General features: G+C 37.0%; 1 protein-coding gene across 1 annotated transcript in view; it reads right to left on the reverse strand.

Annotated features, from left to right (window-relative positions):
• Positions 1-17082, reverse strand: part of ABCD2 (ATP binding cassette subfamily D member 2) — a 92329-nt gene that overhangs the window by 12731 nt on the left and 62516 nt on the right. Inside the window, exons 9-10 of the mRNA XM_006062724.3 lie at positions 10201-10285; positions 1072-1197 (exon numbers count right to left, since the gene is read on the reverse strand). Coding sequence (XP_006062786.3) covers positions 1072-1197; positions 10201-10285 — 211 coding nt within the window. The remainder of the gene's footprint in view (positions 1-1071; positions 1198-10200; positions 10286-17082) is intronic.

The following is a 17082-nucleotide window of genomic DNA, read 5'->3' on the forward strand; positions in this document are numbered from 1 at the left end:
GCTCCAGTATTCTTGCCTAGAGAATCCCAGGGGTGGGGGAGCCTGGTGGGCTGCCGTCTAATGGGGTCGCACAGAGTCGGACACGACTGAAGTGAATTAGCAGCAGTAGCAGCAGCATACTCTATAAGGTTGCTATTAAGCTTAAATAAAATAAGCTTGGAATAGAATAGGTTTTGAATCTGCATTAGTGACTCTTATGATGATGATGAATCAATAAAAACATAAGGGGATGATAAAAATGGTGATCTTTTTTTAAAAAAGAGAAAATTCCATTAGGTTTTATGAAATATTATTTACAAAAAATGTCTGCTCATTTTTTTGTTAAAACAAAGAGAAAAAAAAAAAAGCTCTGTTTACACTCTAATTTTTCCCTTGACATAGTTTTCAATTTAATGTTTGTAAGGTCCCACACCCATTGGGAGGTCAAAGTTTTGGAAAACTTAAAACCTAAAGAGAGTTACTCAAAAGTATATGAAAGGACTTGTTTGGTTGTCTAGTGGTTAAGAATCCACCTGCTAATGCAGGGCACACTGGTTCAATTCCTGATCCAGAGCGATTTCACAGGCTGTGGAACAACTAAACCCATGTGCCAAAACTACTAAGGCTGTCCTCTACAGCCCACGCACACAATTACTGGGTTTGGGAGCAGCTACTGAAGGCCGCACATTCTGGAGCCCATGCTCTGCAATAACAGAAGCCGCTGTAATGAGAAGTCCGCACGCCACAACTAGAGAGTAGTTGCTTACTTCCTGCTTACTTCCTGCCACAACTGAGTAAAGCCCATGTACGACAACAAAGACCTTGTGCAGACAGAAATAAAATAAATAAATACAATTTTGAAAAGCATATGGAAAAGATCACTAATTTCTGTCATATGTTATCAAGTACAGGAACTTCAACTTTTAGCTTAAGAGTGATGTCACTCTCTTAGGCATAGTTTAACCTTAACTGAAATGCAGGTGGAAAATAACTGAAATGTCTTATGCTCTATGGTAAAAAGTTTAGCAAAGTCATTCTTTAAGAAACAAAAAGAAAAATCATTTATCATAAATGAGCATTGGAAACACTTACCAAAGTGAAGGCCTGTGTGTTATAGAAAGTAAGGAAATTCCAGCTCCTTTTGCAGCCTGAAATATCTTTCCTTCAACATCAATGCTGACAGCACTGGTGCATTCATCTAGCAATGCATATTTTGGTCTTAAAAATAAGCACAAATAAATTAATAATTTTCATTTTGAATTATAAACCTTTATTTGGCAATATGAACTGCAATGTTAACAATTTTAAAGGAGAAAAGAGAATAATGACATGTTTAAGGTGACAAACGATAAAGCAAAAAAAGCAGTCATTCCCCCTTCTTTGGAATAGAATTTCATATTCTTCTTAGATTTTAAATAGATTTTTTTAAATATCTGCTCATAATACAAAGAGCTTTATTGCAGATTGGTGAATCATGACTGTGAGGCAGAAGAAAGATGACAGGTCACTGAAAGAACCTTGCTGCAAAAGACAGTTCATTCTTGGTGACAAGGTTCTAATTACACGAAAAATACATTTTAGTAGCGAATTATCGATCATGTTACAATTCTGTTTGCAAACATTTATTGAGATAATTTTATCAATAATGTAAATACCTAATCACTATTGATAGAATTTTGTTGATCTAAGACTCTGCAAAAGTAAGTATGGCTAATCTGACAAATTTAGAGCCGGCATTTAATCTGGTAACATTGCAACTATTTTCTTTGAGAAAAAAATCTATATATATTTTTATGATTGCACTCAACACTTTTTTTTCACTAGCTCAGTTTTTTTCTCTGGAAATGACAATCTACTACTATAGAGGCACCTGACATTTGCCACCATATACTTCTGTTTACTCTCTTCCTTTCATTTTCACCCTCTAGCTCTTTATAATTTTTTCCTTTCTCTGTCTTCTTTCTGTCAATGGAACAGAATAGAGCCCAGAAATAAACTCACATATCTATGGATAATCTTTGACAAAGGAGGCAAGAATACACAATGGGGAAAATATAGTCTCTTCAGCAAGTGGTATTGGGAAAGTTGGACAGCAATATATAAATTAATGAAATTGGAACACACCCTCATACCACATGCAAAAACAGACTCAAAATGGCTTAAAGAGTTAAATACAAGACAAGACACCATAAAACTTCTAGTAGAGAACACAGACAAAACATTCTCTGACATAAATCAATGTTTTCTTAAGTCAGTCTCCCAAAACAATAGAAATAAAGGCAAAAATAAACAAATGAGACCTAATCAAACTTGTAAGCTTTTGCACGGCAAAGGAAAACATAAACAAAATTAAAAGACAATCTATGGGCTGGGAGAAAAGTCTTTTTAAATGATACGACTGACAAGGGTTTAATTTCTAAAACACACAAACAACTCCTATGATTCAATAACAACAACAAAAATTAACCCAACCAAAAAAATGGGCAGAAGACATAAATAGATAATTCTCCAAAGAAGACATATCCATGGCCAACAGGTACATGGAAAGAGGCTCATTATCTCTAATTATTAGAGAAATGCAAGTCAAAACTCCAATGAGGTACCAACTCACATCAGTCAGAACAGCTATCATGAAAAAGTCTTCAAATAATAAATGCTGGAGAGGGTTTGAAGAAAAATGCAAACATCTTATTTATACTGTTGGTAGGAATGTAAATTGGTACAGTGACTATGGAAAACAGTATCAAGATTACTCAAAAAGCTAAAACTAGAGTTTCTGTGTCTGTGTGTTAGTCACTCAGTCATTTTTGATTATTTGCGATTTCATGGACTGCAGTCTGCCAGGCTCTTCTGTCCATGGAATTCTCCAGGCAAGAATACTGGTGTAGGTTGCCATTCCCTTCTCCAGGGGATCTTCCTGACCCAGGGATCAAACTCAGGTCTCCCGTACTGCAGGCAGATTTTTTACAGTCTGAGCAGCCAGGGAAGGACATATGATCCAGCAATCCCAATCCTGGGCATATACCTAGATAAAGCTATAATTTGAAAAGATACATGCACTCCTATGATCAAAGCAGCACTATTTAAAACAGCCAGCTTATATGCAGAGTATATCATGAGAAACGCTGGGCTGGAAGAAGCACAAGCTGGAATCAAGATTGCCGGGAGAAATATCAATAACCTCAGACATGCAGATGATACCACCCTTATGGCAGAAAGTGAAGAGGAACTAAAAAGCCTCTTGATAAAAGTGAAAGAAGAGAGTGAAAAAGCTGGCTTAAAGCTCAACATTCAGAAAACTAAGATCATGGCATTTTGTTCCATCACTTCATGGCAGATAGATGGGGAAACAGTGGAAACAGTGTCAGACTTCAGTTTTTTGGACTCCAAATCACTACAGATGGTGATTGCAGCCATGAAATTAAAAGACACTTACTCCCTTGGAAGGAAAGTTATGAGCAACCTAGATAGCATATTGAAAAGCAGAGACATTACTTTGCCAACAAAGGTCTGTCTAGTCAAGGCTATACTTTTTCCAGTGGTCATGTATGGATGTGAGAGTTGGACTGTGAAGAAAACTGAGCATCCAAGAACTGATGCTTTTGAACTGTGGTGTTGGAGAAGACTCTTGAGAGTCCCTTGGACTGCAAGGAGATCCAACCAGTCCATCCTAAAAGAGATCAGTCCTGGGTGTTCATCAGAAGGACTGATGCTGAGGATAAAACTCCAATACTTTGGCCACCTCATGCGAAGAGTTGACTCATTGGAAAAGACCCTGATGCTGGGAGGGATTGGGGGCAGGAGGAGAAGGGGATGACAGAGGATGAGATGGCTGGATGGCATCACCGCCTCGATAGACATGAGTTTGAGTGAACTCTGGGAGTTGGTGATGGACGGGGAGGCCTGGCATGCTGTGATTCATGAGGTCGTAAAGAGTTGGACATGACTGAGCGACTGAACTGAACTGAAGACATGGAAGCAACCTAAATGAATATGGACAGATGAATGCATAAAGAAGATTTGGTGTGTTCCACAAAATGAAATAGTACTTAGCCATAAAAAAATAATGAAATAATGCTATTTTCAGCAACATGGATACAACCAGAGATTATCATACTAAGTAAAGACAGCCAGATAAAGACAAATATCATATGCTATTATATTTTATATGAACATGAACCTATCTGTGAAATACAGACTCATGGACATAGAGAACTTGTTTATGGTTGCCAAGGGGGAGGGATGGGGGAGGAAGGCGTGAGAGGTTGGGGTAAGCAGATGTAAGCTGTTATACATGGAAAGGATAAACAGAAGATTCTACTGTATAGTAAGAGAACTATATTCAGTATCATATGACAAACCATAAAATGGAGATTAATTTTTTTAAATAGAATATATACATATACACACACACACACATATATATAACTGAATCATTTTGCTATACAGGAGTAATTAATACAACATTGTAAATCAACTATGCTTCAGGAAAAAATACACTGTAAAAGAATAAAATAAAATGACAAAGAAAAGATAAAAATTGAAACCAGTAGTAATTTCTCATTCAGCAAAAATATTTGGCACTTCAAACTCTTTTCCTAGTAATTTGATGGATTGTTTATTAATAGGATCCTGTTTCCTATTGGGGGGTACCCTGTCAAGGATAATAGAGGGCTTCCCTGGTGGTCCAGTGGTTAATAGTCCACCTTGCAATGCAAGGGACACTGGTTTGATCCCTGGTCCAGGAGGCTCCCACATGCCATGGAGCAGCAAGCCCATAAGCCACAACTGCTGAGCCTGCACTCCAGAAGCCCATGTGCCTAGAGCCTGTGCTCTGCAACAAGAGAAGCCATCACAATGAGAAGTCCATGCCCCACAACAAAGGGTAGCTTCTGCTCACCACAACTAGGGAAAGCCCTCATGCAGCACCAATGACCCAGCATAGCCAAAAATAACTAAATGTAAGGATAATAGATACAGGAGTCAAACCCAACTTTAACACTACATTTGATTTGAATATCAGCTCTCCACACAAAGAAATAAAGATCACTGCAGTTTCCCCTTGACAACAGAAGTGGTTTAACTGGTTAGCTTTTGGTTATTGTTCAGGTTAAAGTATCAAGAATTATTGTCTCAGAGTTTATTTCTGTTTGTAGATGATTTTCTTAAGTAAAAATGAGAGAGGAGAAAAGGAAGTATAAAACAGAAAGGTTTGGGGTAAAATTCTATTTTTTTGTATAACTCTATTTTTAGAAATGGTACTATATTGTGTCTTATTTTTTAGAGTGCTTTGAGGTAAACAGAAGAGATGCCATTTTAGAATTAGAAAAAACGTATATTTCTTACACTCTGTTGTCATAGCAACTCCTAGCCTAGCAGATGTAAGATATTTTGTTTCCTTGGTAGAACTGGTTTTGTGGTGTGTGTGTGTGTGTGCGTGTGCATGCATGTGCATGCAAATATATTAAGCAGGGACTGTAAGCTGAAACTGATATAACTAAGTTAAACATTAGATAACACTGTTTCTCAGATTTTTCTTTTGGTGCATCATCAGAAGAGTAAGGCTTAAGAAGGATCTAATCTATTTCCTATAAGGTGGGACTTTTCCAATCATTTTTAAACATTAAAATTAAAATCCTCTCAAAAAGACTAAGATTTTGACACATAATTCTCCTTGCTAAAGTTCTCCACTTTAGTTGTTAGCTCAAGTCTTTCTCATTATAATTCAAATCTTCTTCTTAATCCTTTGAGAAAGAAGGGAGGCAATTTTTCATTATTATACTTTTCCTTCACTGGGTTTTTAAAATTTTTTTAAGTTGATTTACAATGTTATATTAATTACTTCTATACAGCAAGGTGATTAAGATATATATATACATATATGTGTGTGTGTTTAGTTGCTTAGTCATATCTGACTCTTTGTGACCCCATGGACTGTAGCCCACAAGGGTCCTCTGTCCATGGGATTTCCCAGGCAAGAATACTGGAGTGGGTTGCCATTTCCTATATATATTCAGATATATATGTATACATATATATCTGAATCACTTTGTTGTATATATATGTATATATACATATATGTCTGAATCACTTTGTTGTACAGGAGTAATTAATATAATATTGTAAATCAACTATAATAAAGTATAATACATATATTCTTTTTTATATTCTTCTCCATTATGGCTTATCATAGGATAGTGAACATAGTTGCTTTTGCTATACAGCAGGACCCTGTTGTTTATCCATTATATATATAAAAGCTCACATCTGCTAACCCCCACCTTCTACTCAGTCTGTCCCCACAAATCCTCTCTCCTAGCAAGCATTAATCTGTTCTCTCTGTTAATGCATATGTTTCTGCTTTATAGATAGGTTTATTTGTGTCGTATTTTAGATTCCACATATGAATGACCTCATATGGTATTTGCTTTCTCTTTCTGACTTACTTCATTTAGTATGATAACCTCTAGTTGCATCTGCATTGCTGCAAAGGGCATTATTTCTCTCTTTTTTTTTTTTTATGGCTGAGAAGTATTCCATTGTATAGATGTACCACATGTTTATCCTTTCATCTATAGATGGACATTTAGGTTGTTTCCATGTCTGGGCTATTGTGAATAGCGCTGCTATGAATACTGGGGTGCATGCATCTTTTTGTATTATAGTTTTGTACAGATATATGCCCAGGAGTGGGATTGCTAGGTCATATGGTAATTTTAGTTTTATTTTTCTAAGGAACCTGCACACTGGTTTCCACAGTAGCTTCACCAACTTACATTTCACAAACAGTGTAGGTCCTTCACTGGCTTTAGTATTTTTAATTCAGTATCATTTTATACCCAAAATATTTTAGATACATGAGTATCAAGTATTTAAGTGATAGGCACTTAAAAATCTCTTTAGGTTAGCATCTGTTATTAATGCCATTTGCTTTTTATCTTATTAACACACTGACATAATGAGAAATTTACAGCCACATATTACGTTCCATCATTTTACATTTCAGGCTTCAGTTGTAGTTCAGTTGGTAAAGAAAGTGCCTGCAATGCAGAAGACCTGGGTTTGATTCTTGTGTTGGGAAGATTCAACTGGAGAAGCAAATGGCAACCCACTCCAGTATTTTTGCCTGGAGAATCCCATGGACAGAGGAGCCTGGCAGGTTACAGTCCATGGGATTGCAAGAGTCGGACATGACTGAGCAAGAAAACCTCCAGCATGTCACATTTCACCAACTATACGGGGGATTGTATTACTGAATATTTATGGACAAGGCACAAACAGATTCAAGGTAATAGTGGTTAACAGCTAGTCATAAATTTCATACTACAAAGTTTACTCTCAAATCTCACCACATTATCTCAAAAAAGTCATTGTAAAATATACTTCACTAAAAATTCAGAGTTTGCATATTTTAGTTTGTATTTTTTAGTTTGCCTTATCCTTGAACTAACCATGTATGTTATTAAAATACCATGTTATTACACAACATTTTTCTCATGTATAAACTCCAGCTATAACACAAAATAATACATATTGTATGATTTAATTTTGGGGCTTCCCTGGTGGCTCAGACAGTAAAGAATCTGCCCACAATGTGGGAGACCTGGGTTTGATCCCTGGGTCAGGAAGATCCCCTGAAGGATGGAATGGCAACCCACTCCAGTATTCTTGCCTGGAGAATTCCATGGAGAGAGGAGCCTAGTGACCTACAGTCCATGGGGTCGCAAAGAGTTGGACATAACTGAGTGACAAACACACACACAACATGATTAATTTATATGAAGTTGTAGAACAGGAGAACTAACTTATGCATTAGAAATGTAAACAGAAATTGTCTATGGAAAGCTTTGACTGGAAAGGGGCATGAGGGACTTTCTAGGTGATAGAATCATTCTTTATCTTAATTGGGATATCGATTATATATTGTATATACATTTATCAGAATTCATTGAATTGAATACTGAAATACATTTATGTATTTGGTACATAAATGTTATAATAATAATAAACAAACCTTGGCTAGCTATTACATAGTAATACACATAATAGGATACAAAATCAAAATAGGGATACAGGGAATTCCCTTGTGGTCCAGTTGTTAGGACTCAGTGCTTTCACTGCTGGGGCCTGATTTCAATCCCTGGTCAGGGAACTAAGATTCCAAAAGCCATGTGGTATGCCACCCCCCTGCCCCGCTGCCAAAAAAAAGAGAAATATAAACTGTAAATACTTTATGAAAATAGTTACATATTAAAAAGTTAAAAATAACAACCAACTTTTGTATACTAAAATAGAGAAAAAACTATACTAAAATTTTATGTGCTACAAGTAGTAAAACAGAATTTTTTCTTCTTTTTACTCATCTAAATTTTCTACTTCTATAATATAAACACATAATTATATTTAATAAAGTTGTTTAAACTATACATTATTTTTTCAGTGAGAAATAGTACATGCTATATTCTTACCAAAAAGGCTGAACCTAAATATAATGAAGTTTTTAGCTCTAATTTCCAGTTTATAAGAAAAATAAAGAGGAAAGAGGTAAAGGGATCTCAAGAGGAAGCAATCAGATCAATCTTGAAAGGACAACATTCTTAAAGGACAACTGACCTAGTTTATTCAACAAGTCAATAGCATAAAAGATGGGAGGGGCACAGAGGCAGGGAGAAGAAACAACTCTTTAAATTAAAAAATAATTAAGAGATATATAATGACAAAATTCAATACATAAAATTTATTTGGATCTTGGTTTGAACAAACCAAGTATAAAAAGATATTTTTGAGATAGTCAGGGAAATTGGATATGAACCAGGTATGAAATAATTTTAAATGATTATTGTCAATTGTATTAATGATGATTATGGTATATAATGTAAGAAAAATATCCTAATATTTCAGAGATTGATGTCAAAATATTTCATGAAAAATTCCATGACTTTGGATTTGCTTCATAATGCTTTATATAAAAAAATAGATAAATCAAGTGCTGTAAAATATTAGACTTGTTGAATCAGTGTGATGGGAATATAGGGTTCATCTTACAATATTCTCTTTTTTGATGAACTTTTAATGGATTTTCCATAATAAAAGATTTCTAAAAAATTGATAGTCAACTTGTTGCTAAGTGTTTAATGAAGCTTACTTGATTTTTTTTTTTTTGCATTTTTTTATCAGCTTTTAAAAGTTCCCTACAGAAGTTTTATTGCTTCCACTACAACTTCTTCACGAGTATTGCATGTGCCCCAGCTTATGGTCCACTCAGCCATCCATGTACATAACTTTAATGCCCAAGATATAAATACTGAAAGTAACAACTTAGGTTCTCATTGCCAGAGGCCTAACATTAAAATGGGAATTTATTTTCCACAGAAAATAGGATTAAAAAAAAGGAACAAATCATAATAGCTTCAATATTTATTTCCAGTGTCTTGTGCTTGATACTCTGAACCAAAAGCCTATTAAGCTGGTTAGAAATAGAAAAGTTTTATCAAGAGAAATTATTTCCTGCATCTCTTTATTTCTGAGTCCATTAAGACTTATGCTGGTTGGTTCCTTTTACCATTAGATATGCCTCCTCTCAAGGAGAACACTACTAACTTTATAGGCCACTGACTGACTAGAAATTTAATTTAGTTTTAATTTAATAATGTAATTGAGAAGTATTACTGAATATCTGGGCTTCCCTGGTGGCTCAAATGGTAAAGAATCTGCCTGCAATGCGGAAGATCTGGGTCCGATCCCTGGGTTGGGAAGATCCCCTGGAGAAGGGAACAGTTACCTACCTCAGTATTATGGGCTGGAGAATTCCACGGACCAAGGAGCCTGGAAGGCTACACTCTATGGGGTTGCAAAGAGTTGGACACAACTGAGCGACTTTCACTTTCACTGAATGTCTACCTGCTGTGTTCACAATAGCATAATAGTGGTTATCTAGTCTTCACATTTTAAAATTAGTAATAATCCCACTTTCAAACTTAGGACACATAAAAATTTAATTTTGTCATCTAACATTACTCAACATAAAATAAATAGAACAAACACTTGGAGATTTCTGTCACATTAAAAAACAATCTAAGAAATTTAAATACTATAAATTCTAAGCACTAGCTTTTCAGAAATATATTTTCAAACCAAATGAGGACAAGGGATCCTATCTGAACATTTTTTTATTACAACAATAGAATAGTATCAATAGTAACTTGAATATAATACACTTACCTATGATAAAACATGCGAGCCATGCCCATTCTTTGCTTTTCCCCTCCTGATAAGACATCTTTCCAGTCCATAATAGCATCCCATCCTTTAAAATATATAAAAATACATATTGTATAAAGCATCTTTTAATCAAAGAGAGCATCTTTTACAGTTTTTACCTAGACAAGTGATTCCTAGCAAGTTTAAGCTATTACACAAAGAACCTGATATTTCACAAAACATATGCCTGGATAGACCAGAGTGCCTTATGTTTAAGCACCTGGTCTTAGATTTGATATTTTTTAATGGTAATAATTACTTATATTGACAGAACATATTCTAAGAATTCTAAATACTGATACTTTGAAAAGGTGTTTATTTTTTAATGTCTCCAAAGAGTTGGTATACTTAGACTTATTTTGCAGGGGGGTAGGAGAAAAGACCAACAAATTTGCACAGGCCTATTACAAAGTCTGGGCTTCCCAGGTGGCTCAGTGGGTAAAGAATCTGCCTGCAGTGCAAGAGACAAAGGTTCTGGAAGATCCTCTGGAAGAGGGGATGGCAACCTATTCCAGTATTGTTGCCTGAGAATCCCATGGACAGAAGAACTTAGCAGGATACAGTCCACAGGGTCGCAAAGAGTAGGATATAACTGAAGTGACTGAGCACACACACACATTACAAAGTCTACAAAAGATATGAAAGGAGCTTATTTAAATGGCTTCCATCTGCCTGGCACTTTATATGAGTTGTATTTTTCACAATTTTCATTGTATATTTCACAACCTTATGAGGTATCTATTATTAGTGTTATTTTATAAGTAGATAAACTGAAATTCATGAAGAAATTGATATATCAAAATTTATACAGCTATATATTAGAGCTAGGATTTATATGTAGGTGTATCTTCATGTTTTACAATTTACCTATTCCATCTCTCACAACATCGTAAATACTTTCTGTTGGTTATTTATTCAAAAGCAAGTCTTCTATTTTCTAAAAAATAGGTTAGATTAAAAAAAAAAGTTAGATCAATACATACTAGTATAGGGAAAAGCAAGATGGCAGAGAAGTAGGAGGACAAGGTGCATCTCTCTTGATGCATCTCTCCCCATAGATGCATCAAGAATACATCTACATGTATTCTTGTACATCTGTACATGTGTACATCTACATGTACACAGAACAGTGCTCACAGAGCACTAGCTGAACTTCTCCTAGTAGAGAAGACCTTAGACACTGGAAAGGACAAGAAAGATCCATGCAGAACCATGTAAGACAAAAGAAAGAAGGGAAAAAGAAGAGGACAGGAAGTGGAATAGGATCTGCTTCTAGGTGGGGGATCTGAAGAAGCTCAGAAGTTCCTGCATCCAGGGAAACCCCCTTGTGGAGGGGCAGATTGGATGGGACAGAAGGAAATCATCTGGGCCTGTTGGAGGGGAGTGAAATAGCCGGTCTATGGCAGGCAAGACAAAGTGAGACCTACATAGATGATCTGTGCCACAGCCTGTGCCTCCGAGCCTGAGACTTGTGTCTGTCAGTGTGCGTGGGCACTGGGTGCTGGAACATAGGCGATGACAGAAAAGCTGAGGAGAGGACTGCTGCTGGATGCAAGTAGACAGGACAGCCTGAAGGGATGGGAATGAGAAAATCCACAACTGGAAAAAAAAAATAAAAAAAGAAAATCCACAACTGGGAATACTTGTGGAGGAAACCTGGACTACCATAGAAGCAAGGAGCCATTATTGAGTGACATGTAGTGGGTGGAGCTGTCTTTGCAGCCTCTGTCCCTACTCTGTCAGCCCCTACTTACACCCCGCCAGGTGGTAAAAATGGTTTCTGCCAGGGTGAGCTGTCTCATGCCTGCCACTAGGCACTAGAAAAGGCTCCTGCTGGGGCTAATCCTTTTGTACCTGTGGCCAAACACTAGGAAAAGCCCCTGCCAGGGCTGGCCCCAGCTCACCTGCTGCTAGGAACTCGGAAAGGCCCCCGACAGGGCTGGCTCTGATTGCTTGGAAAGATCACCCAGGGCTAACCTCATGTGCCTGCCACCAGGTGGTAGGAAATGCTCCCACCAGGGCTGGATCTCCCACATCATGGCCATCAGTTTCCCTGTGAACCTGTGACTGGGCCAGATCTCTTACAACTTCCAGCCCCTTTGTGCACCTGTTGCCTCCCATGACGCTGGCAACTGTGCCACCTTGGGGCCCTGTCCTCACTGGGGCAGACCAAAGTGCTCCAGGGCAGCCTTGGGAGTAGATCCCTGTGTGCGACTTACATTCAGAGGTGGAGCTAAAACCACTGCTAAGTCCTCGGGGCCACTGAATTTAAGAAGAAAAGCTGAAATTTTTCCTTGCAGATGCACAAATTGAAACCCTCACTAACAGCTTGGTAAAAACTCAGCACCTACAAAACATCTGAACAGATAAGTGCTCCCACAGCCAAGACAGACCTAGTTTTAGCAGGTGTAGCACTAGTGGTAAAGAACCCACCTGCCAATACAGGAGATACAAAAGATAGGGGTTCAATCCCTGGGTTGAGAAGATCCCCTGGAAGCAGGGCAATCCACTCCAGTAGTGTTGTCTGCAGAATCCCATGGACAAAGGAGCCTAGCAGGCTATAGTCCATAGGGTTGCAAGACTCAGGCACAACTGAAGTGACTTAACATGCATGTACACTTGGTGGCTTGTGCCAGGCTAAAGTCTGAGCTACCCCTATAACACCTGGTAGCTTCCTAGATGGTGCACTGGTGAAGAAACTACCTACCAGTGCAGGAGATGCAAGAGATGAGGGTTCAGTCCCTTGCTCAGGAAGATCCCTGGAGTAGGAAATAGCAACCTACTCCCATATTCTTGCATAAAAATTCCATGGACAGTAGAACCTGGTGGGCTACAGTCCATGGGGTCACAAAGAGACAGACATGACTAAGCAACTGAGCATGACTGAGCACCTAATACCCACAACTGGTCCAGATCCATGATTACTGCAATCCTGGGGCTGGACTTCAGTGGATCTACTCTCCTGGTGAAAGAAATCTCTAAGAGACAACAGGGTCAAATGCTAGCATGGCAATGCTAATATCAGTGTAGTCTGAGGGTCTGCACAATGGGTGAAAGATCTTACAACAGAGTACACCATAGGAGAGTAGCTCCAAAGAAGGGATACTCAGTAGCTTCCCTCCCAGCAGGAGTGCTCCAACCCTGCCTACTTTGCACCACAGATCAGAAACACAGCTAAGAAGCAAATCTGGGGGCTTCTACTACAACAACTTGGAAGCCGACTCCACCCATGACAGGGTAGTGACAACCAAAGAGCAAAGGGGAGCCCTCACTCAATATCCAAGGCAGGCTCTGGTCACCACAACAATAGTCTAACCCTCATTAAGAGGATAACAGCATAAGTCTCTGGAACAACCTCACCTACCAGGGGACAGATACCAGAAGCAAGAGGAACTGCAACCCTGCAGCCTGGAAAGCAGATCACAAACACAAAACTTTGAGGGAAAAAAAAAAGGTAACAAAGAGATATGTTGCAGACGAAGGAGCAATATTAAAACCTACAAGAACAATTAAATAAAGAGGAGATAAGCAATCTATCTGAAAGAGAATTTAGAGTATGATAGTAAAGATGATCCAAGATCTTAGAAACAGACTGGAGGCATGGATTGAAAATATATAATAAAAGTTTAGCAAAGACCTAGAAGAACTAAAACACAAATAAACAGAAATGAACAAGACAGGAACTGAAAATGAAAAACACATTAGAAGAAATCAATAACAGAATAACTGAGGCAGAAGAATGGATAAGTGACCTGGAAGACAGAGTGGTAGAAATCTCTGCTGTAGAACAGAATAATAATAATAATAAAATGAAAAGAAATGTGAATAAACTCAGAGACATCTGGAACAACATTAAATGCATGAACATTTGAATTATAGAGGTCCCAGAAGAACAAAAAGGGTCTGAGAAAATATTTCCAGAAATCACAGTAAAAAACTTTTCTAACATGGAAAATGAGATAGTCACCCAAGCCTAGAAAACAAAGAGAGTTGTATAAAGGATAAACCCAAGGAGGAACACACTGAGACACATATTATTAAACTAACAAAAATTAAGTACAAGCAATATTAAAAGCAACAAGGGGAAAGCAACAAATAACATACAGGGAAACCCCAAAAAGTTATCAGCTGATTTTTCAGCAGAAACTCTGCAGGTCAGAAGGGAGTGGGAGGATATATTTAAAATGATGAAAAGGAAAAGCCTATAACCAAGAATACTCTAACAAGCGAGGCTCTCATTCCGATTTGACAGAGCATCAAAAGTTTTACAGATACACAAAAGCTAAGAGCATTCAGCACCTCCAAACCAGCTTTACAGCTGCTAAAGGAACTTCTATAGGCAAAAAAACACTAGAAAGGAGAAGAAAAAAGGAAGGGAAAGAGGAAAAAGATATACAAAGAAAACCACACCCCAAACAATTAAGAAAATGGCAATAGGAACATATCTATTGATAATTATCTGAAATGTAAATGGAATAATGTTCCAACCAGAAGAAATAGACTGGCTGAATGGATAAAACAAGACCTATATATAGGCTGTCTACAAGAGACCCACTTCAGACCTAGGAATACACACAGACTGAAATTGAGGAGATGGAAAAAGATAACCCATAAAAATGGAAAGCAAAGAAAAGCTGGAGTAGCAATACTCACATCAGACAAAATAGACTTTAAAATAAAGACTGTTAACAAGATAAGGAAAGGTGCTACTACCTAATAATCAAGGGATCAATCCAAGAAGATAAAGCAATTGTAAATATTTATGCACTCAACCTAGGAGAAAAAATTAACAAGAAAACACAAGTCTTAAATGAAACATTAGACCAGATAGACTTAATTGATATATACAGGACATTCCATCAGAAAACAGCAGAATATACTTTCTTTTCAAGAACACATGAAACATTCTCCAGGATAGATTACATCTTGGGTCACAAATCAAGCTTCAGTAAATTTAAGAAAACTGATATTGTATCAGGTATCTTTTCTGAACCAATGCTATGAGATTAGAAAGCAAATACAGGGGGGGGAAAAACTATTAAAAACACCAACATGTGGAGGCTACACAATGTGCTACTAAACAACCTATGGATAACTGGAGAAATCAAAAAGGAAATAAGAAATATCTAGAAACAATTGAAAACTAAAACACGGTGACCCAAAGCCTATGGGAAGTAGCACAGTTCTAAGAGGGAAGTTTATAATAATACAATCCATCTCAAGAAAAATATCAAATAAACAACACAACCTTGTACCAAATGCAACTAGAGAAATAGAATAAACAAACCCAAAAGTTAGAAGAAGGAAAGAAATAATAAAAATCAGAGCAAACATAAATGAAATATTATAAAACAGAGAATAGCAAAAGCCAATGAAACTAAAAATTGGTTCTTTGAGAAGATAAGCAAAATTGATAAAACCATTAGCCAGACTCCTTAAGAAAAAAAAGGGAGAGGACTCAAATCAATAAAATTAGAAATGTAAAAGGAGACATTACAGCTGACACTATAGAAACACAGAAGATTATAAGAGACTACTACAAGCAATTACTAGGTTAACCAAAATGTTTGGGTTTTTCTGTAACATCTGAAAAAATTTGCGTGAACTTTTTGACCAACTCAATGTATGCCAATAAAATGGACAACCTGGAAGAAATGGACAAATTCTTAGAAAGGTATAACTTTCTAAGACTGAACTAGGAAGAAATAGAAAATATGAACAGGGATTTCCCTGGTGGTCCAGTGGTTAAAAATCTGTCTCCCAGAGCAGAGGATACAGGATTGATCCTTGGAGAACTATGATTCCCACAAGCCAGAGAGGAACTAAACCCACATGCTACAACTAGAGAGAAGCCCATGTGCCACAGCAAAGAACCTACATGTCACAGCTAAAACTCAATGCAGCCTTATAAGTAAATAAATATATTAAAAAAATTTAACTGAACAAAATTATGAACAGGCCAGTCATGAGTAATGAAATTGAAATGAAACTGTGATTAAAATATTCCAAGAAACAAAAGTCCAGGACTAGATGGCGTCACAGGTGAATTCTATTTTAGAGACCAGCTAACATGTCCTTCTCAAATTCTTCCAAAAATTGCAGAGGGAGGGACACTCCCAAGCTAATTTTATGAGGCCACTATCACCCTGATACCAAAACCAGACAAAATTAATACACAGGAATCTCTTTCATTCCAACACACTAACAGAAGATCAGAAAGAGAAATTAAGAAAACAATTCCATTTACAATTTCACCATGTAGATGAAACTATCTAGAGATAAAACTACCTAAAAAGGAAAAATACCTTGATTCAGAAAACTATAGGATACTGATGAAAGAAAACAAAGATGATACGAATGGATGGAGAGATATACCATGTTCTTGGATTTGAAGAATCAATACTGTAAAAATAATTATACTACCCAAAGCAATCCACAGATTCAGTGGAATCCCCATCAAATTACCAATGACATTATTCCACAGAATCAGATTAAAATGTTTTTTAATTTGTATGGAAACACAAAATACCCCAAATAGCCAAAGCAATCTTCAAAAATAAAAACAGAGCTGGAGGAATCAGGCTCTCTGACTTCAGACTATACTCCAAAGCTACAGTAATCAAGACAGTATGGTACTGGGGCAAAAAAAGACATACGGATCAATGGAACAAGCCCAAAGATAAATCCAGACACCTCTGTTCACCTAATTTAAAGGAGGCAAGAATATACAACAGAAAAAAGACAGTCTCTTCAATAAGTGGTGCTGGGAAAACTAGGCAGCTATCTGTAAAAGAATGAAATTAGAACACTTCCTAATACCATATACAAAAACAAACTCAAAAT

Source organism: Bubalus bubalis, chromosome 4, assembly GCF_019923935.1.
Source record: "Bubalus bubalis isolate 160015118507 breed Murrah chromosome 4, NDDB_SH_1, whole genome shotgun sequence".
Lineage (NCBI taxonomy): Eukaryota > Metazoa > Chordata > Mammalia > Artiodactyla > Bovidae > Bubalus > Bubalus bubalis.